Raw genomic sequence first — 21,513 nt, 5'->3', positions numbered from 1 at the left:
ATTTACAAGATCAACAAGTGCTCTTAACTGCTGAGCTGTCTCTCCAGCCCCATTTCTTCAGAATCTTTAAGTTCGTGTTAGTGTCTTTTGGTTATTTTGTTAGTGATGCTGTGTGGATTTTTTGTTTTTGTTTTTGGGTTTTGGTTTTGGTTTGGGTTTTTTTTTTTTTTTTTTTTGGTTTTTTTTGGTTTTGTTTTGTTTTTTTCTAGATAGGGTTTCTCTGTGTAGCCCTGGCTGTCCTGGAACTCGATTTGTAGATCAGGCTGGCCTTGAATTCACAGATCCTCCTGCCTCTGCCTCTCAAGTGCTAGGATTAAAGGCGCATGCCACCACCGCCTAGCCCTTATGTGAAGTTTTAACACTTTTTATTGTGTAATGATTCTTTGGATAGTTTGTTCATATTCATAAGTTTCATTTATACTGGTTTTCCTGGAAATTTCAAGTTGGAAAATGTGAGAACATTTTGAGGTGATTCTTAAGCACTTTTCTTCCATATTGACCAGCGAGCTTTCCTGGCCGCCGTCTTTCTGTGTTCTGTCAGTGTGCGTACTCCTTAGGCTGCGTGCTGGGTGACTCTGGTTTTATCATTTCCCGTGCACCTGGAGCTGAATGCCTCGCTCTGCTACCTCTTCTGGTGGCAGGGGCTGTTTCTTTTCTCACTGTAGCATGTGACTCACCCCATGAGGTTTTTGTTTGTTTTGTTTGTTTTTTTCTTTTTCTGCAGCAGGACCGAAGTGGGTGGTGGGAAGCGATGCTGCCGGAAGGTGATATCTGTCTTCCTTCTGTCTTCTCAACTTCTATCTCCTGGTAACTGGGAGGAAGGGTAGGATGCTAGTCTAAAGTAACATGGAATTGATTAGACTGTCTCCCTTTGAAGTGGATTCTTGGCCTGCAATTGAGAAAGTTTACCTAGCTTTGGGCGTAATCTGTTTTGGGATCTTGTTCTTTGAGAATCGAAGAAAGTTGTGTATCAACTTGTGGGGTGTGGATGGATAAGTATGTTCAAATTTTCATTATTACAGAAATTTATAAGCCCTTTGAATTTGTTCCTGTGAGAGTCCTCTTAGGATTCCCTGCCGTGTCTCTACTCGGAAGGGACTTTGGCAAATATTAAGATGGGAGTAAAGTAAACTGGTAAGATGTCAACTCGGTGGAGTTGAATGTTGTTTAGTTTTCCCCCATCATTTTTAAAAACATTGAAATAGAAATAAGACTTCTGATATATAATTTTGAGGATAGTTATTTCTAATGTTAGAACTTGGAATGTAAGTGAGGAGAGGGAAATACTGGTTATTTTTGGTGTTCCCAAAACAAATCATTGGCTTGAGATAGACGTGTTTCCCAGTTAGAGGGCGGGATTAAGTTTGGGTGTTGAAGTGTGTCTGTCACAGGGGGCCTTCAGCGCAGCTGCAGGGCTGTGCTCCTGGAGCCCAGGGCTTGCTTCTGCTCTTGCCTCTTCTCTCTGCATGTCTGCCTGAGCCCGCCCTTCTGCTTAACCAGTGTTTTCCAGACTTCAGTGAATTTCATCTTTGTGATTTTTTTTCCTTCTCTGCACATTTCTTGGTTATTCTCTAAGTCTACTTACCCTTTAAAACATAAACGCAAAGCCAGGTGTGGTAGCATATGCCTTTAATCCCAGCACTCAACAGGTATGTCTTTGAGTTCACACCAACTGGTCATAGCAAGTTCCAAGCTAGTCAAGGCTGCATATCAAGACCTTGTCTCAAAAAAGCTCTTTTTTTTTTTTTTTTTTTTTTTTTTTAAAAAGAGGCCAAAAAAAACCCACCACCACCAACAAAACCCTAACAACTTTAATGTATATAAAGTGTCTGAAATACAGGTATAGAGGAGGATTTTTTTTTTAACTTGCCACTTAAAGAAACATCTAAGTGTGTTGGGGGAGGCTATCTCACCTAAAGTCATCTTAGTTTTGAGGGCATGAAATTCTTGGGAAACACTCCTCCGTGTGCTGGACTTTCAAAGCTCTTTTTTTTTTTTTTTTTGGCTTGCTTATTTGGTTTTGTTTTTTGGGACAGGTTTTTCTGTGTAGCTGTGGCTGTCCTAGAGCTCGATTTGTAGATCAGGCTGGCCTTGAACTCACAAAGATCTGCTGCCTTTGTTTCCCCAGTGCTGGAATTAAAGATGTGTGCTGCCACACCCGGCTAAAGTTCTAGCTTGAACCAGCGTATGAGTAGTGGAAACTTTGCAGGAAGGACAAGATGAGAGGAGGGCTCATGGGGTCCGGGACAGCTGCTTGCCAGAACTCCTCTTGCTTATGCAACTTCCGTACCCTCAATATGAGGATACTTGGCTGCATGCATGGCAAAGCATGGGTTCATAGCCTTGCAATGAACAGTAGTTGGTTTGCCCCTTATAGCCCAATGTGAGTCCCTGTGTATATCTCCACATCTCACGTGTGTTCATCTCTTCTGCAGGTCTGATCTTGCTCTTCTACCTAGTTTTTTATGGGTTCTTGGCTGCACTCTTCACATTCACAATGTGGGCCATGCTCCAGACTCTGAATGATGAGGTTCCGAAATACCGAGACCAGATTCCTAGTCCAGGTAACGGTGTTGACATTATCATAGCTTTTAAAAATCACAGCATCTAGAAGTTAAACCTTAGAGTTCGGGAATGTGAACGATTTCTTTCCTACTTACCTGCTGGTTTCACTTACTGGTAAGTTTTGAATCCTTTGACAAGAATAAGCAGAAATGAATGTTGGAATCGTTATGAAGAGTTGGTATGGTTTCATGAATACTGTATAGCACTTTCATACTGCCTTCAGTAAGTTACATATGAAGCACATATTTTGGCTCTGGCTTGAGTTATACTATTAGTCTTATAAAATAGATGCTTTGTGGTTTTAATTGCTTGTATGGAAGTGGTAAAAAGGTTACATCATTAGAGAATAAAATCAGTGTGTTCTTTATATGCCTAATTCTCTGTTGTCATTTAAAAATCAGTTATACTAAAAAATAGACTTACCTAAAGTGTTGGTTATATAAACTACATTTTCTTTTTCCTTTTCCTTTTTCTTTTTCTTTTTTTTTTTTTTTCTTTCAGTATTTCAAGACAGGGTTTCTCTGGGTAGTTTTGGTGCCTGTCCTGGATCTCTCTGTGTAGATCAGGCTATTCTCGAACTCACAGAGATCCGCCTGGCTCTGCTTGCCAAGTGCTGGTATTAAACGTATGTGCCACCACCAACCGGCTCTAAACTACATTTTTTTCGCCTGATTTTATTCTTTTGAAACAATTTTTGAATGCTAGTTCTGCCTCGGGAGTAGGACAGGGCCCCTGGCCTCAGGGAACTGACAGTGTTTGTTTGGCAATACTGGAAACTGAACTGTATATCCATTACCACTCCCCACCCCACCCCACCGCAAAGGCTAAGTAAGTGCTCTAGCACCAAGTTACATCCCTAGCCTGGTCCTGGCCTTTCCAACAGATTAAATAATGACTTGTTAGGAAAAATGAAAAAGAACTCCATAAAGTAAGAGAGGCTAGTGAGGACCCGGTCTTGATGACATTTCCAGAGGAAAAGCATTGCATGAGATTCCCCAGATAAACACGTTTTTAGAACGTGCCTGTCCAGAGGAGTAGAATCTGGTTAGCAAAGAGAGTGGGCAAAGTGGGAAGCTGCTCTCTAGAACTTTGTCAGTAATTTGGATGTGTCTTCCAGAGACCACTTGGCAATGTCCAGAATCACTGTTAGTTATTGGAACTGGAGTGGTAGTTGCTAGTAGAAGCCAAGGATGCTGCTGAGCAGGACAGCCTTCCTTCCCAGCAGAGCTCTCAGCTCAAACTCATGCTGAGGCTAAGGAACCCTGTCTATAGTCTTTCTCCTGTGTGAACTTCTGAGCCATCTTCTCAGCCACTTTTTGTGGTTGTTCTAGTTTCTTTTGTTTACACCTAATATACTTTTTTGCCCTCTGCCTACACTAATTTAAATTTCATTTTCTTGCCATCTAAGTTATATGACTTTGTTATTATCAGCCATAGTCTGACCTACTTCAGAAAATGCTAAGCTGTTTGTAATTGTATAAACCATCTAAACAGTAAAGTGTTTTCAAAAGTTCTGAGTTCTATAATATTATCAGTTGTATTGTAGTTTTACAGTATAAATAAGTAAATATATAAACACATGTGTATTTAGTACAAATTAGGTATGAGAAATGTTTACATTAAAGTTGGAAGCCATATTATTCTTTATAGACAAGTATGTTTGCTCTATAATGCATGGGTATCAACTTCTGATGTGAAATTGTTACTGATTGTGATCCAGATTTGATATATAACAAACATACTTCAGTGCTGGAGCAACGGTTATTGAAGGAAGAACATTTACTGCAGGGTTCTAAATGGAAACTCTTTAACTAAAAGAGTAGGCTGTCTTTGATATGTCCTCAGAATTGTATTTTGAATGATAAAGTGCTTAGACAGAGCAGAGGTGCACCTGCTGGTGGCTGGTACTTACACTCTTAGTATTCTGGTATGCTAAGATGCTTGTTGTTTATCTGTAGCAGCAAGCATACAGAAAAACCTAAAATAGCATTTGATAGAAATCTGAGTTTAGAAAGTTCCAAGTCAGAGCCAGGAACATAGCTCAGTGGTAGAGCGCTTGCCTAGCAAGCATAAGGCCCTGGGTTCGGTCCTCGGCTCTGGGGGGGAAAAAAAAAAAGAAAAGGGAAAGAAAGTTCCAAGTCAGAGCCAGGGACATAGCTCAGTGGTAAGAGAACTTGCTATGTAATCGTGAGGACCTGAGTTCAGATTCCTAACAGTCAGTAAAAGCTAGGCATTGCCACTTGTACCAATAACTCCGGTGAGGAGGGTAAAGGTGGGAAGGCCACGCACGGGCTTGCTGACCAGCCAGCTGAGCAGAAAAACTGTCAGCTCCGGGTTCACCGAGAGACCCCGGGTCAAGGATAAGGTAGAAACACTTGAAGTTGTCCTCTGGTATGCACGTGTGCGTATCTCACCCACTCCTACCCGCCCACGCGCGAACCCATGCATTTGTGGGGTTTGTTTGTGTGTTTGTGGTGTTTAGTTTGTTTTTTGTTGAAACTAGCTCTGTAGACCAAGCTAGCCTTGAAGTGACAGAGATCCACCTGCCTCGGCCTCCCAAGTGCTGGAATTAAAGGCACACAGACCTGGCAAACATCATGTTTTAAAGTAAGGAGTGATGGTTATAATTAACTGAAAATAATAAAATTGAGGGACTGTTTCTAATTCATTTGTCTAACTAGTTGTAAAGATTTGAGCTCTTTTAGATGTCTTTCATAATTGGATCCAAATAGAGAGTTGTTGATAATTGTAATGTTTGTTATGTGTCTGTGGACACATGGCCCTAAGGAACAGGAACATTTCTTACTGTTAATCCTCCCTGTCTCTTTTTAGGACTTATGGTTTTTCCAAAACCACTGACTGCCTTGGAATATACATACAGCATGTCTGAGCAGCCTACTTTTGAAAAGTTCACCAAAGACCTGAAGAGGTTCCTAAAGCGTAAGTGTGTTGTCCTAGAAGATGGAGAGCTTAGAGTTCCTGCCGAGCCCAGAGCCACACACAACTGCCTTTAGAAGCAGCATCTTTAGTCTGTTTTCTGATCTTATTCTCCCCCTTTCAAACACAGACAGCTGGGAAGATCTGCAAGTAAACTCACTGTTTGTAGCATGAATCTTAAAAGTTCTTATTAATAAAATCAAACCCGGGGCCAGTTATTGGGGTGAAATGCTAGATGGTCAGAGATGCAGAACAAGCCACCTCACCTGGCCAACTTCTCAGCTGATCTAGTTTCCTCAGACTGGAAGCCTCTGAGTCCTCATCCGAATGGCTCTCAGCTGAACTGTGCTGCTCAACACCTAAAAGCTTAACCAGCCAAATTGCTTCTAGTTTCTGGTCCTCATGCCTTATATACCTTTCTGCTTTCTACCACCACTCCCTGGGATTAAAGGCGTGAGTCACCATGCTGTGGCTGTATCCTTGAACACATGGATTTCTGCCTCTGGAATGCTAGGATTAAAGGCGTGTGCTACCACTGCCTATCCTAAGTATCTAGTGGCTTTTCTGTTTTCTGACCCCAGATAAGTTTATTAGGGTACACAATATTTTGGGGAACACAATACCACCACAACTGTTAGTTGTAAGACTGAAGCCAAATCTGTGTCCTGTACAGCAGTGCCTCTGTGGTGCTGGAAATGGAGCATGGTGCCTCCCACTGCCTGTGCCACGGCCCATTATGGGACTCTTTTGTATCTGGGATAGTACCCATGTCAGATTTTTAATGTATTCGTTTGTTACATTATGTTTGTTAAAGAGTCACCAGTATGTGATGCTCTTTAGCAAGTATTATAGCCCACATCTTCCTTGTTCTGGCTGGCTTATCCAAATTCATGTGAATATAACAAGAATCAAATGAATAAGTAGTTGAAGCTTGGATTCACGTGGTCCCCTTGTCCCCTTCTCAGTTGTGATTCAGCACGGTTGTTCCCCGGTGGCCAGTGGTTGCCAGTCCCTGAGCAGCTTTCCCAGCACCACTGTGTCTTTCCAGCATGTTGACTTTCTCCCGGTACCTTGTGCTAATGGCTCTTACTGATGGCTTTACTAATCTCAGCCTCTTTCCTCTAGCAGTCTTCCTCATCTAGCGTTTGTTTGTTTGTTTGAGACAGGGTTTCTTTGTGTAGCTTAGGAGCCTGCCCTGGAACTCACTCTGTAGCCCAGGCTGGCCTTGAATTCACAGAGATCTGCCTGCCTCTGCCTCCTGAGTGCTGGGATTAAAGGCGGGCGCCACCATGCCCCGCTCCCACCTAGTTTATTAACATGATTTTTCATTTCAGTTTTACAGACCATTCTAAAATTCCTTGTCTTTAAGTCTGCCAATTACTTGTGGTGGAGCTGTGCTCTGCATAAAACCACGTAATTCCTGGATTAGCAATCCCTCCCTCAGGTGGCATGCTTGACTGCCTGGTTACCCATTGTCTTTCTCTGACTCTAAAGCTATGATTGCTGCTAGCCTTTACTCAGGCCTCTGATCCTTTTCCTTCCCCTATAACTTACCAACTTACCTTCTTCTATAATGTAGTATCTTACTGCAAACGATAGAAGAAAGGCCAGGATGGGGCTGTAGCTGTCGTGCTTGCCTGGCACGCAGGCGCCTGGGCGTCCACCCACTTCACCATTACATTTGCCGGGATACTTCCTTATAATCTCTGTTGGTTGGTGGAGGCAGGAGGATCAGAAGGTCAACGTCATCTTCAGTTAAATAGTAAACCCAAGGCCACCTTAGGCTACATGAGACCCAGTCTCCAAAGAAGAAGAAAGAGATAGTAGAAGTACTCAGGCCAGTATTCTTACAGTTTCTCCATTACTAGTAAGTACTATACTTGCATGTCTTCATGTGAGGACACTTGTACATCTGCTGCTTTGGCTCTAGTCCCCTCTGTCTCAGAAACATCACACTAGGGTATACTCCATTGAATTCTCCTTGTCAACTACTTCATTGAATTATTATTATTAATTTGGCGGGGGGGGGGGGGGGGGGGGGGGGGGGGATTGGCTTTTCAAGACAGGGTTTCTTTGTGTAGCCCTGGCTGTCCTGGAACTAACTCTGTAGACCAGGCTAGCCTCAAATTTAGAGATCTGCCTGCTTCTGCCTCGGGAGTGCTGGGATTAAAGGCGAGCACCAACACCCAGCTGGGCTGTGAGGTTTTGAAGGCTGATCTGAGATGCCTAGGTGACACTAACCCCTGAAAGATAAGGGAGGTGGGGAGGGAGCCAGAGAACTATCCAAAGTCAGTGTGTTCAAGGTTCATCGGAGAGGGAGAAGGGCTGGATACAGCAAGCCAAGAAGTAGTTGGAGATGGACATTGGGGCTTAAAGGAGGACCAGGTTTTGAAGGTCCTTAGAGACCAGTTCCAGTCCTTGGCTCCTATAACTGACCAAGATGGGAGATTTAAGAAGAGAACATACATGGATTGAACTCATGTTTGAAGAGTCACTAGGATGGCTTTTGAAACCAGAGTGCAGAATGGAAGCTGTTTTAAGATTGATTGATTGGTTGATTGATTATTTATGCAAAGTTGTGCCTGCAGACCAGAAGAGGGTCCAGATCTCATTATTATAGATGGTTGTGAGCCACCATGTGGTTGCTGGGAATTGAACTAAGGACCTCTGGAATAGAAGAGCAGCTAATGAGTGCTCTTAACCTCTGAGCCATCTCTCTAGCCCTGTTTTCTGTTTCCTTATTAGTACAATTTTTCTTTCCTAAGGTAGAGTCTTGCCCAAACTGGCCTTGAACTTAGGTCCACTTGCCTGAGCTTACAGGCCTGAGTCATCCCCAGCTTGTGTTTAAATTTATCTCGGGGCTGGAGAGATGGCTATGAGGTTAAGAGCATTGACTGCTCTTCCCAGGGTCCTGAGTTCAATTCCCAGCACCCACATGTTGGCTCACAGCCATCTATAATGAGATCTGGTGCCCTCTTCTGGCATGCAAGGATACATGGAGGCAGAATGTTGTAAACATAATAAATAAATCTTTAAAAAAAAATTTTTTTTCTTTATCTCAGTAAGGCTCTAAAATTAAAATGCTTTTTTGGATTTCATCCTCCAAACCATTTTGCTGGGAAGTGATGAGGCTTTTCAGTTCATCCTTCAGTTACTTGAAGCATTTCATACTCAGCTGTTTGCAGGTTCTCCAGTATTGCTCTGTGTTGGGTTTTATGTTTCTCTCCTTTTTGTTTATATTTAAAAAACTCGCCAGAGCTGATTTTACCATTTAATCCTCTTGGAGTTTTGTTTTTGTTTTGGAGTTTTATTACTTTTTTTAAAAAATGGGAGTATAGTGCATGTGTTTGTCGACCAAAGGACATCTTGTAGGAACAGCGTTTTCCTCACGTAGATTCTGGGGTTGGACTCAGGGCATCAGGCTGGCAGTGCTGCTTTATCTGCTGAGCCATCTCACCTACACTGGTTTTGTTTTTAAAGATTCACCTGTCATTGTTGATTCTTAGGAATTTCCTTTTCATGTCTAAAAGACAAATATCTGGTTTAAAAATAAAGGTCCCCCCCCTCATCCTGATAGATTCTAAATTGAAAGTTTTATTTTGTTAAAATTAACTTTTTCTTTAGTACCTTTTGGGGGGGGCAGTCGGTTTCGAGACAGGGTTTCTCTGTGTAGCTTAGGAGCCTGCCCTGGAACTCACTCTGTAGCCCAGGCTGGCCTTGAATTCACAGAGATCTGCCTGCCTCTGCCTCCCAAGTGCTGGGATTAAAGGCGTGTGCCACCACCACCTGGCTTTAGTATCATTCTTATTCCAAGCTTTCCTCAGGTGTTGGGACTCTGGCTCCTCTGAAACTGGTAAATCCGTGTTCCCGTGATGTGCTCATACCTCCCAGCTCCTCTCATTTAATTTTGTATAGAAGTGAAAGTCTGCTTGACAAACAATCTAAAAGCACCCTTTGCTACAAACGACGTCCTGGAGAAATCGGTGAAGAGAGTCAGAGTTGCCTCCAATAATCCCACTCATTCTTTGCTTTTAACCAAATACATGTAAGGGGTGTAGCTCAGAGGTAGATGACCTGTTTACCATGTGTGAAGCCAGGAGTTCAGACTCTCCCATCCCTCTCAAAGACAAATTCTCTTGTGTTACAGTTTGCTCGCTGTTGCTGCGATAAACACCACCACCAAAACCAAGTCAGGGAGAACAGCTTAGGGTTCATCATGGAGGGAAGCTGGTCAGGACAGGAACTGGCTGAGGGAGAGACCGTGGAGGAGAGCTGCCCACTGGCTTGCTCAGATACCTTCTTTATACAGCCCTGGTCCACCTGCTCAGGGGTGGCACTGCCCACAGTGGACTGGGCCCCTCTACATCAGTTATCTGTTAAGAAAATTCCTCAGTCGGGGCTGGAGAGATGGCTCAGAGGTTAAGAGCACTGGCTACTCTTCCACAGGTCCTGAGTCCAATTCCCAGCAACTGCATGGTGACTCACAACCATCTGTAATCAGATCTGGTGCCCTCTTCTGGCATTCAGGCATACATGCAGGCAGAACACTGTATACGAAAGAAAAAAAAAAAAGGAAGGAAAGAAAATTCCTTAGACATACTCTCCTAAGCTAGTTTGATGGAGGTGTAGCACAAATCTTAAAAGGTCTGATTAATAAAATCAAACCCGGAGCCAGGTATTGGGTTAAAGCTGAAAGGTCAGAGAAGCAGAACAGGCCACAGCCACCTCACCTTGCCAATTCCTCAGCTGACCCTGTTTCCTCAGACTGGAAGTCTCTGTGTCCTCCTCCAGAATGGATCTCATCTGAACTGCTCCTAAAAGCCTAAAAGCTTAACCAGCTCTAGTTCCTGGTTTTCACGCCTTATATTCCTTTCATTCTTTCTGCCATCACTTCCTGGGATTAAAGGTGTGAGTCACCATGCCTGGCCGTTTCCAGTGTGGCTCTGGACTCAGTGATCCAGATGGATCTCTGCCTCTGGAATACTAGGATTAAAGGCGTGTGCTACCACTGCCTAACCTCTATGTTTAATATTATGGCTGTTCTGTTCTCTGACCCCAGATAAGTTTATTAGTGTGCACAATATTTTTGGGAACACAATATCACCACATGGAGACTGTTCTTCAATTGAGTCTCCTTCTTCCTTAGTGTGTGGAGATGGCAGCCTAGATTAGCCATCACTATTGATAACCTTTTTATCCACAGAGTATCACAAAAAACAAAATCCCCACTACATTTCCTTCTGAAAGCATTCCCTTTGAAATGTTCCTGTTTGTATTGAATTAGATGGCTTTTTGTGGTCCCACTTGTATCCACATGCTAATAGCTGTCACTAGGGTACTTTCACATGTATGTTAACTCTGAGTGCCTTTCACACTAGACCAGGCTCACTGAGCAAGGGTCCTTCAGACCTCTTCTTCTTGATGCCGCTGAATGCCAGTCGTGCAGCTGGCCCAGAGTGAAGTTGTACTCTGTACATATATGTTGCTGGGGGTTTTTCCTTTTTTTGGGGGGGGGGCAACACCCAGCTCCCAAATAAATACACATGGAGGCTTATTATTTCTTATGAATGCCCAGCCTTAGCTTGGCTTATTTCTAGCTGGCTTTACTTAAATTATCCTGTCTATCTTTTGCCTCTGGGCTTTTCTCATTCTCTCTCTCTCTCTCTCTCTTTTTTTAAAATATTTATTTATTATGTATACAGTGTTCTGTCTCCTTGTTTGCCTACAGGCCAGAAGAGGGCACCAGATCTCATTACGAGATGGTTGTGAGCCACCATGTGGTTGCTGGGAATTGAACTCAGGACTTGTGGAAGAGCAGCTAGTGCCCTTAACCACTGAGCCATCTCTCCAGCCCCCCCCCCCCCCCCCCATTTTTGTAAATCTTCCTATTACTCTATGGCTGCTGTGTAGCTGGGTGGCTGGCCCTTGGAGTCCTCCTCTTCTGGCTGCTGCTGCTTTTTTCCTCCCAGATTTCCCTTCTCTGTAGTTTGTCTGCCTGCCAGCCCCACCTATCCTTTCTCCTGCCTTGCTGTTGGCCATTCAGTTCTTTATTAGACCATCAGGTGTTTTAGACAGGCACAGTAATACAGGTTCACAGAGTTAAACAAATGCAACATAAACAAAAGTAACACACCTTAAAATGATATTCTACAACGCATATATTTCTCCCGTTTCTTCCTTTCTGGTTCCTAAACATGTTACTTCTTTGGTTTACTAGTTACCTCTGTCATCACCATGCTCAGCACACCTTTCTCAGCTGGCGTCTTACCTGTGCTACATCAGGAGTCTGTTTCACATTCTAGGTCATTATGCTTTTCTGCATGGTTCTGTCTGCATAGCATAAATACTAACAGATATCGCCATCCCTTTGTGACCATGGCCTGGTATAAAATCTTTTGATGGGGCATCATGCTGTTTTGTTGTTTTTATTTTGAGATAGAGTTTCTCTGTGTAGCTTTGGAGCCTGTCCTGGAACTCACTCTAGACCAGGCTGGCCTGGCACTCACAGAGATCCGCTTGTCTTTGCCTCCCAAGTGCTGGGATTAAAGGTGTGCGCCATTGCTGCTGGCACATCGTGCTTCTTTTGGCAACCCTTCTGCCTCCGTTCTTCACAGCTTTTACAAAATTTACATGGTCCAGCTTCTGCCTGTCTATATCCTGCCTGCCACCTTACCTCACACATCCCCTGTGCTTTTCAGGTCAGTGGGGTCCCCTTGCCATAAATGGTTAGAGTGCTGTTTCTTTCCATAGCCCTGCAGTGGTGAAATGATAGTTTCCCCACTAGACGTGAAGCCCCAAGGGGCAGCAGCCACACCTTTGCACATCCTTGCCATTGTTGCTGAGGTCGGGCACATACAGCATTTTCTGATGGTTCTGTAGCTGTTGCTGGTGCCAGACATAGTAGGGAAACGGCTCTCTGTAATCCAGCCTGGGCACTCTGGGAAGCAGGAAGCTTTAGGGCACTGGCTGCTGCTACCAGGCAAAGGAAGTAACGTACCCTTTGCTGAGCACTGGCTGTTGTTATCTGGAAATTCACAGTGCTGCTGTTGTCTTGGAAAACATTCATTTGGGGAATGGTTTGACTTGTTTCTGATTGTGTGTGGTATCTTGTCTTGGCTAACCTGGCACACACATTTCCTTTCTAGCATACTCTGTAGAAGAACAGAAGAATCTCACAAACTGTCCTGATGGAATACTTTTTAAACAGACTGGTCCAGATTATCAAGCATGTCAGTTTCCAGTTTCCTTGCTTCAAGATTGTAGTGGTGTGAATGATGCTGATTTTGGCTATTCCAAAGGACAACCTTGTATTCTTGTGAAAATGAACAGAGTACGTACGTACTTTACCTCTGTTGTTCCTCATTTCTAACAGTCATGTACATGTGATGTAGCTGCTAAGCTGATAGCTGCTTTTCAGACTGCTTTGCCTGAGTTAATGCCTTATTGAGCGTCATCTCATTGAGATAACTAACTTAAAATGCCAGCAGTGCTAGTTAATGCTTGGGGGAAAATGAATATGGCAAAAGGTTCATATAGTTTAATTGTGGATTTTATGCAGTTTCCTAAATAGTACTAAAGCATATAGCGGTGCATATAATTAAATAGTGGGGTATAAATAAACCCACATACTAATGAGCACAGTACAATGTTGTAGTTATAGCCAATATAGCTAGTGGGATGTTTAACAAGACATAACTAAGAAGTAAGGCCAAAATAGTAAGCCAGAAGGAATGTGGAACTTGATCTGTGCTGTAAGGTGAGTTAATACATTCATGTTAATGAGGATGTCTTCAGTAACACTGGCCTGCTACACTGACCCCACTGTGTCTGCTGTATGGCTGCAAAGCTACTTCCTGTTCAGAGGACCACCCTCTGAGTTTCTTTTCTTAGAAATGGCCTTTGCATGATGGGAATCAGAGGCCATGCTTGCTTTATAGACTGGCTTTGCAGGCTCACAGGGCGGCATCAGATCCAGCTGGCACGGTTTTTCTCATCAGTTGCTTCCAGAGCTGTTAGGAGTGGAGACTCCTGCTGCTCTCCATGTCGTTCTGTAGCTTCAACAGCCTGACTTTTGGATGCCTCTTTGTAGCTTGCAAACCTTTGCACAGAACTGCACTTGAATTCAGAGTGCAGAACAACAACGGTAACCCTTAGAAGATGGGGCTGGTGATGAAGGCCTTGCCACCAGCCTGACCTGAGTTTGACTCCATTGCCCACGTGGTGGAGGAAGAAACCCAAATCCTGCAGTTTGTCCTCGGTCTTCCACATCTATCCCCTTCGACACACACACAAAGAAATGAAGAAAGCTAATTTCTAAGTAGATGGGTGGCTGCAAATCTAAAAGTAGATCCAAAAGCTGGGGTTACAGCTCAGATTTAGTGTTTACCTAGTATGGTCAAGGCCCTGGCTTTCATCCTAGCACCACAAAAACCTACACTGTGGGGGAGACATAAGTTGGGATTCTTCTCAATATGTGCCTTTAGGGGGACAGGATAGCTGCAAACATATTTCTTATATCCGCCCCCCCCCCCCAAGCTGAGGACCAAACCCAGGGCCTTGCGCTTGCTAGGCAAGCGCTCTACCACTGAGCTAAATCCCCAACCCCATGTGAACATATTTCATAATGAATATTTTATTGTATGTGATTGTAGTGGTGCGTACCTGTCATCCCAGCATTTGGGAGGTGGAGACAGAGTATGCTCAAGGCTAGCCTAGGCTATGAGCAAGCTCTTTTTTCAAAACAAGTGAGTAGAATAGTTTGTTATACTCTGCCCCTGTAACTTAAGGGTTTGTTGTTTTAAATGTGGCAAAATTCATGACTGAATCGCTTCAGTACAGCCCTTCACTGTACTGGAAGGTTTGTTTTATGTTGTAAAACACAGGTTAGTACGACTGAGATGAATCTGCAGAGTAATGTTAATCTGAGCTGCTGTTCCCTGATCCCCAGCAACAGAAGCGGAGGTTCCATTGCATTTATATGCACTGACTGACTCCTCCATGTTTCTTAACCTTAGATAATCGAATTGATGCCAGAGGGATCACCACGGATAGCATGTGAGACAAAGGTTAGTATTTAAATCACTAAAGCTTTCATGGTGGTTCTTTTTTTTTTTCCTTCAAGACAGGGTTTCTCTGCGTGGACCTGGCCGACCTGGAATTCACTCTGTAGACCAGACTGACCTCAAACTCAGATCTGCCTGCCTCTGCCCCCTGAGTGCTTAAAGGTGTGTGCCACCGCCACGCCAGCACTTTGACCTTCTTTAAATACTTAAAATAGGTATCAGCAGGCTTTTTAGGGTGATCCCCTGTTAGCTAATACACCATTAAAAAGGGCAGTTTCTATTTGTTTGCATACACTGCATCTCATCAATCCCAGGGTGTGTATTTTTCTGGTTTGGTAATGAAGTTGGCATTACAACACCAGCAGTCCCGTCCTGTATCAGGATTTTTTCTTTCAAGTCTTAAAATTGGTGTGCTTATTTATTATCAGTGTCACCCGGGAATTAATGCAATCTGCTCCTTTGCCTTAAGGTGGAGGAGACATTCTTTTTCTTCTCCGTCCCTTTTCCTCCTTTCCTATAACTTGTTTTCTTTCCGTGCTGCAAATACAGCTAAGACACGTGTGTAGACAATGGGTCAAAAAGGTCGAAAGAAGCACAGTTGAGCTCTAAATTTGTCAGTGTGCCAGGCACTGGCATTCATCCCCGGTTTATGGAGAACTAGCTGCCTAAGATGCTGCATTTAAAGTTGAGGAGAAAACAGCATTTCTTAAGTCAGAGATAAATTTCTTACGTGGGCAGAGACTTTGCTCTGCAAATGTCATCATGCCACAGAATCTCTTGGGCTTGTTGGTTCCCCATTCCTATAGTTCTGACTCAGTAGTTCTTGGGGAGAGTCCAGGACTTGTGCTCCTGGGTCCAGGTGCTGCTACTGTCCAGGCCTCACTGAGCTGTCGCCTTGGAGCTGCCTTTTGGTAGTTGAGAGTGTCAGCCAGTGTAGAGTGAGTGAACGAAGTCTGTAGCTCCTCTTCTGGTGGGTGTGCAGGTCACATGGTACACTCAGTTCTCCAAGAAACTGAAAACTAGAAGTTTATCTGGGTCTACTGTCAAATGCCTGTAATGTCTGCACTCAGGACGATGACAATTAAGAGTTTGAAGCTAGCCTGAGATACACAGTAAGATCCTCCCTTAAGCAGGGCATGGTGACGCACACCTTTAATACCAAGCACTTGGGAGACCAAGGCAGGCAAATTTCTGAGTTTGAGGCCAACCTGATCTACATAGTGAGTTCTAGGCCTGCTAAGGCTACCTAGTAAAACTCTGTGCCCCCAAATTAAATGAAACAAGACAAAAACCCTAACTCGGGGGTGAAGGTAAGCCTGGTGTGGTGGTGTACCCCTTTAATCCTAGCACTTGGGAAGTTGAGGAAGGTGGATCTCTGTGAGTTTGAGGCTGCATAGTGAGTTCCAGGACATTCAGACCCTGTCTCAAAAAGGGGGTTGATTTAAAATAAAACTACATGCATGTCACATGTTAGCTGAAGAGTTTTTTGTTATTCGATGTTTATGTATATATGCATGTGTGCGTGCACTTGTACAAGCACATGTGTGAGATTGGAGGAGCTCATTTTCTTTACTGTGGGAGTCCTGGAGATCAAACTCAGGTTGTCCGCTATGGCAGTGAGCTTTACCCTCTGAGCATCTCATCTGCCCAGTAGCTGAACTCTTCCTGATAAATTCTTCTAAAAATCTAGTTACCATATACTTCTGAGCTCTTAACATGAACATACGATTGCTTGTAAGTCACATTAGTGTCGTGTTTAAGTAAAATAGGTTCAATGAAAACTACTAATGTTAACACGGAAGCACACCCATCAGTGTGTGACTTTTTCTTCATGTAAAATATAATTCTTGGTTTTTCGAGATAGAGTCTCTGTGTAACAGCCCTGGCTGTCCTGGAACTCTGTAGAACAGGCTGGCCTCGAACTCACAGAGATCCACCTGCCCCTGCCTCCCAAGTGTTGGGATTAAAGGCATACGCCACCACCGCCCGCCCTAAAATACAAGATTGTAAGTTTCTTTTTCAGTGCTAGGGATTGACCCACATAGTGTAGTGAGCGGCACTTGCCTTGAACACCCCTGATTAGGAACACACCTTTTGGAGTGGTGGTCATTCTTAGATGTGGCCATTGTTTCTTAGTCATTTTCTACTGGTTTTCATATCGTTTTATTTAGATCATTAGATGTTGGGTTTTCTTGTCCCTTTTTGCTGTTTGTTTTGCTATATGACGATAAATGCTATAATCTAACCTGGACTACATAGCCAGAATCTGTCTCGGAAAACAGCAGAAGCTTACAGCACGCCAGTGGAAGGGAGGGTGTCACCAGCGTACACAGTGCCTTCACAAGTGCGTCCGTCCGGTCACAAAGTCAAGAAGCAGAGACCAGGGCTGCTGTCTTTGCAGTCACATGGCTTCTGTGTGTGTTCTCAGAAGTAGACACCACACACAGACTGGCCTGCAGATGGGCGGCGGGAGCAAGTGTGCTCAGCACGCATGAACTTCAGCATCACACACAAGTCTAAGTTCATCCAGATCAAAAGCCCGGGTGTTGAGTGATGCTTGTCAGCTTGGGGCTGGTTTGTGGAGTTCATGTTTGTCTCTGCTAGGGATCCACTTGGGCGCCCGTGATTGGGATGTGAATGCACAGACACTTAGCGATTGACTTATGTAGAACTTGGTGCTTTTCTCTCTTTATTCATGGACACTGACTGCTTTTTCTGTTGGTTGGGTCGTGCTTTATCCTTATTACAGTTGGTAATGGTTCTGAACTGTAGCCTCCACTTGTAGGTCTGAGTGCTGCTCTCCTGGTTGTTAGCTTGTGTGCCATTACGTTCTGTCTGGCAGCACGGTACTTCATTCATTAGGAAAACCTCACCCCACCGTACTGGAGCGCTTCTGCTGTCTGTGCCCACATAGAGGGCGAATAGGAGTTCATGGGCAGCAGAGCTCACTATCACTGAGGAGGGACCCTAGGGTGGATCAGGAAGTATAAGGAGGACCCGGATAGTTTATGTTGACGCATTTCGTTATGTAATATTTATAATCAAGAGGAGCAGCCAGATGTGCTAGTGCATGCCTGAAACCTTAGCACTTGGGAGGCCGATGTGGGCAGATTGCCACGGCTTTAAGACAAAGCTGGACTACAAGGTGAGACCTGTCTCAGCAGCAGAGACAAGCAGTTGTCAAACACACTTGTAATTAATGTGGCTGAAGCATCGTATTTTCTTTAATTTTGTCATAACTGCTGTCAGTAATTTTTAAAACCTTTACTGTGAGCTGAAAAGGATTTCTTTTGTTTTCAACTCTAGGATGAAACCATAGCAAATATATCAACTTATCCTGACTTTGGAGTTATAGACTTAAAATATTTTCCATACTATGGGAAAAAACGGCACGTAAGTATTTAGAGTCATCCCTTAGGAAACTGCATATACTGAGGTAGCCCGTCTGTGGTAGGTGCACATGCATGTTGTCGTTCATCATCCACACTGTCTGTTGGGTTTAACAATGGCTGAGGGCTAGTGGAGATGCCCCACTGATGGACGGCACAGCAGAGCGTGTATCCAGATTCAGAGTGGTACTGATGCTTTTGTTTGGGAAGTGGTAGGTCTTCTTCACAGGTCAGGTGTAAAAATAAAAACTCATCTAAACACAGTAGGACTTGGATTTTAAGATTTTGAAATATATGTATACAAAAAAAAACACACAAAGTTTTGTCATATTTTTAAACTTATTTTGAAATTATTCCCAACTCAAAATGGCTAGAGTAGTATGTTTTCTGAAAGCATGTTACCAGATTTTAGTATGTATCTTAACCCATCCATGCATTTTTCACTTGGGCATTATGGGGCTAAAGTACAAGCATGCGCCTTTATAGGCATCTTCCTTGTGAGAGGCCATGCTGTGGCACCTTGGCAGCCTGGGATCTGGAACAACTTCTCAGCTCCTCCGGTTCATGCTTCTGTATGCTTCAGAATGAGTCTGAGATTGGGGGGCGGGGGGTGGGGGGGAAGGGGCTTGATTGGAGTTTGTATGTATGGTGCAGTTTTTTGTTTTTGGAATTTTAATTTTTTGTTTTTGGAATCAATTTTTCTCATTGATTAAATTTATTTGTGTATTTTTGGGGAGAGAGTGAATGTATTCTTCTCGAGGTCATATAGGAAGGGTCATTATTGACTGACTGAGTCCATTATTATGTGTTGACCACAACCTCTTAAGGTGGTCAGCTAGGCTTCCACATTGTAAAGTCACACTTCTTTTTGTTCATCAGTAAGAATGTGGGGAGAATATAAATTTTGAGTTTGTGTGCCAGCTTTTCTGGAAAACTCTAGCATTTGTTGTTCTTGTTGAATCAGCCATCAGTAGGCTTGTTCCTACGTACTAGCCAGAGTGATCACAAGGAGTGTTGCACATATCCCAGTTATGCCATAGAAAGGGTGTGCATAAGTGAAATTATCAGAATGGTTGAGCTTATAAATATTTGTCAAATATTTGTCAAATATGGTAATGTATAATTGAGCCCATAGCAAATATACATCATCTTTTAGCATATATGGAACAGTTAGAATCTCGTAAAAGTATATTTGTAAGTGGAATGTATTAATCAATATGTTGGGATCAGAATACAATAATGCTGTAACTTTAAAATATGCCTACACTGCAGGGGGGTGGAAACATTGAACTCCTGGGAAGGAAATGGGTAAGTGCCAGGGATCAGGGCATCAGGATAAGTCAACTGGCGTATCACCCACAGGATGCTCTCAGAGCTTGCTGAGAGAAGAGCCCTAGTGAGAAGGAAGGTGAAGAAGATAAAATCGTCGGCTAAATCCATAGACTTAATTTTACAAAGTAAGTAAGATAGGGTAGGGACTTGTCTAATCCTGAGGCAGGAGCCTAGAAAATGAAAAACCAGCCTGGCTACAAATCGAGACCTTGTTTCAGAAAAAAAGGGTTGCAGCTGGGCTCCTCCTTGTGAGTTAACCGAAGAGTGGGAACTAACGTGTGCTGCTCCGTTTGCCAGGTCGGGTACCGACAGCCCCTCGTCGCCGTCCAGGTCCTCTTTGATTCCAGTGCCACCAAGAAAGAAGCAACCGTTGAGTGCAAAATCGATGGATCACAAAACCTCAAAAACAAGGATGAACGTGACAAGTTTTTGGGACGAGTTGTGTTCAAAGTCACAGTGCGCCAGTAGGAGTAGGCCTCTCCACGAATAAATGTTGTGCTGTCTCCATTTTGTATCAGCTGGACCTGCCATTCTAGGAATATGAGGCCACCTTGGAGGAGGTGGTGTGGTACACACACTGGGATGACATCATAACGTGCTTCCAGATCATAGTGTTCAGTGTCCTCTGAAGTAACTGCCTGCTGCCTCTGCTGCCCTTTGAACCAGTGTACGGTCGCCAGATAGGGACCAGTGAGCTCCCAATTCCAAACATGCAGAGTGGGGGTCTCATCTTCTGTGTGTAATTGCCAAACGTCTAAAGCTTAATGTGCTATGCTCTGTAAATATTTTATGGATTTAACACTGGTAACTGTCATATTTTGATGCCAACCAAGTTTTAGGGATAAAATGGTACCTTGCCAACATCAAGTGACTTTAACTGCAAGAAATGTGTGAGAAGTTCTGTATGTGAGGAGGAAAAAAATAAAAGTGGATCTGAAAGTCTTAGCTTTGATTCTGTGTATGTGTGAGTGTGCATGCTTTAAATTATTTTTTACATGCTGAATGAGACTGGATCTTTTTTTATTGGGAAGACAAGCTTTCTGTTGTAAAACATTTTAAAATACTAACGGGGTGATTTTGAGTAATGGAAATCAAGTCTTCCACATTCATGTATCTTAGACCATGGATGAAACAACATTTTTAAGTTAGGTAAATGTACACCAAGTTTTTTTGTTTTGTTTTGTTTTTTGAATGAAATTAAATTCTCAAGACATAAATTGTATAGTTTTTTTAATGTCTTGTTACTGCTTTTATTTAGCAGAATATGGACGCTAATAAAAATATAAATTGTGAAATACAAAAACTTGAAACTGTTGAAAGCTCAGAAGACATGATGGATTCTTATTTCATATCTTGACTGGTGCCCTGGACTGTCCCTGTACTCTTGGGTGACTCTTGCTAGGACCACAACTGGAGCTCCCTTCTCTCTGTCCCCAGAAAAATGTCTCCAATGTGTTTGTCTGAAAGCATGCATGTACGGATACCACCTCAGTGCCTGGTGAATGTGGAGGCCAGAAGAGGGCGTTGGATCCCCTGGAACTGGAGTTACCACGTGGTTGTGAGCAGCCATGTGGATACTTGAAATGAACCCAGGTCCTCTGGAAGATCAGCCGGTGCTCTTAACCACTGAGCCATCTCTCCAGCCCCTCATTCATTTTATTTTTTATTTTTATTTCATGTGCACTGGTTTGTTTGGTCATGGGTGTCGGATCCCCTGGAACTGGAGTTACAGACAGTTATAAGCTGCCATGTGGGTGCTTTGAATTGAACCTGGGTCCTCTGAAAGAACAGTCAGTGCTTCCAACCACTGAGCCATCTTCTCCAACCCTGCCCCCTCCCCATTAATCAGGGGCAATGAGGGTCCGGGAAGAATCTACAACCAGCTTATAATTTAATCCTTGATGAAAGGAAATGAATCTATGTACACGAAACTCCTTAGTCCATACACTTCATTATTCTGTGTCAGTTCTCTGTCTACACAGCTTCTGTTCTGCGCTCGTGCCTAGCTCCTTTCTTGCCTGATTTCTCTCTACATTTATCTGCTGTCCCCCTCGAGGTTCTGTCTTAATTCCTTCATCCTAGTTCTGCCCCATCTAGGTTCTCATCCATCTAGTTCTTTCCCATCTCAGCTCCTCTCCCATCTCATCTCAGTCTCTCTCATCTTGCTCTTCCACATCTGAATCTTCCTCATCTTCCATCTTGTTCCTCTGGTACTCTGTTTTTACCCT

General features: G+C 43.5%; 1 protein-coding gene across 11 annotated transcripts in view; it reads left to right on the top strand.

The window, feature by feature from the left end:
- Atp1b3 (ATPase Na+/K+ transporting subunit beta 3) overlaps positions 1 to 20,230 on the top strand; it is a 44,243-nt gene extending 24,013 nt beyond the window's left edge. For 3 of the 11 annotated variants that reach the window (XM_052717342.1, XM_052717415.1, XM_052717423.1), the window contains exons 2-8: positions 725 to 807; positions 2,436 to 2,564; positions 5,398 to 5,505; positions 12,648 to 12,832; positions 14,517 to 14,567; positions 17,871 to 17,957; positions 19,583 to 20,230. In XM_052717342.1, the coding sequence (XP_052573302.1) occupies positions 2,498 to 2,564; positions 5,398 to 5,505; positions 12,648 to 12,832; positions 14,517 to 14,567; positions 17,871 to 17,957; positions 19,583 to 19,753 (669 nt within the window). In that variant the 5' untranslated portion in view covers positions 725 to 807; positions 2,436 to 2,497 and the 3' untranslated portion in view covers positions 19,754 to 20,230. Of the gene's footprint in view, positions 1 to 724; positions 824 to 1,022; positions 1,135 to 2,435; positions 2,565 to 5,397; positions 5,506 to 12,647; positions 12,833 to 14,516; positions 14,568 to 17,870; positions 17,958 to 19,582 lie in introns of all 11 variants that reach the window. The other 8 variants (XM_052717390.1, XM_052717398.1, XM_052717370.1 and 5 more) reach the window with 7 other exon arrangements.
- Positions 20,231 to 21,513: the final 1,283 nt, after the last annotated feature.

Source organism: Peromyscus californicus, unplaced genomic scaffold (genome assembly GCF_007827085.1).
Source record: "Peromyscus californicus insignis strain IS unplaced genomic scaffold, ASM782708v3 Scaffold_11__1_contigs__length_118956290, whole genome shotgun sequence".
Lineage (NCBI taxonomy): Eukaryota > Metazoa > Chordata > Mammalia > Rodentia > Cricetidae > Peromyscus > Peromyscus californicus.
The sequence above is the reverse complement of the archived record's forward strand: the minus strand, read 5'-3'. Positions and strand labels throughout refer to the sequence as shown.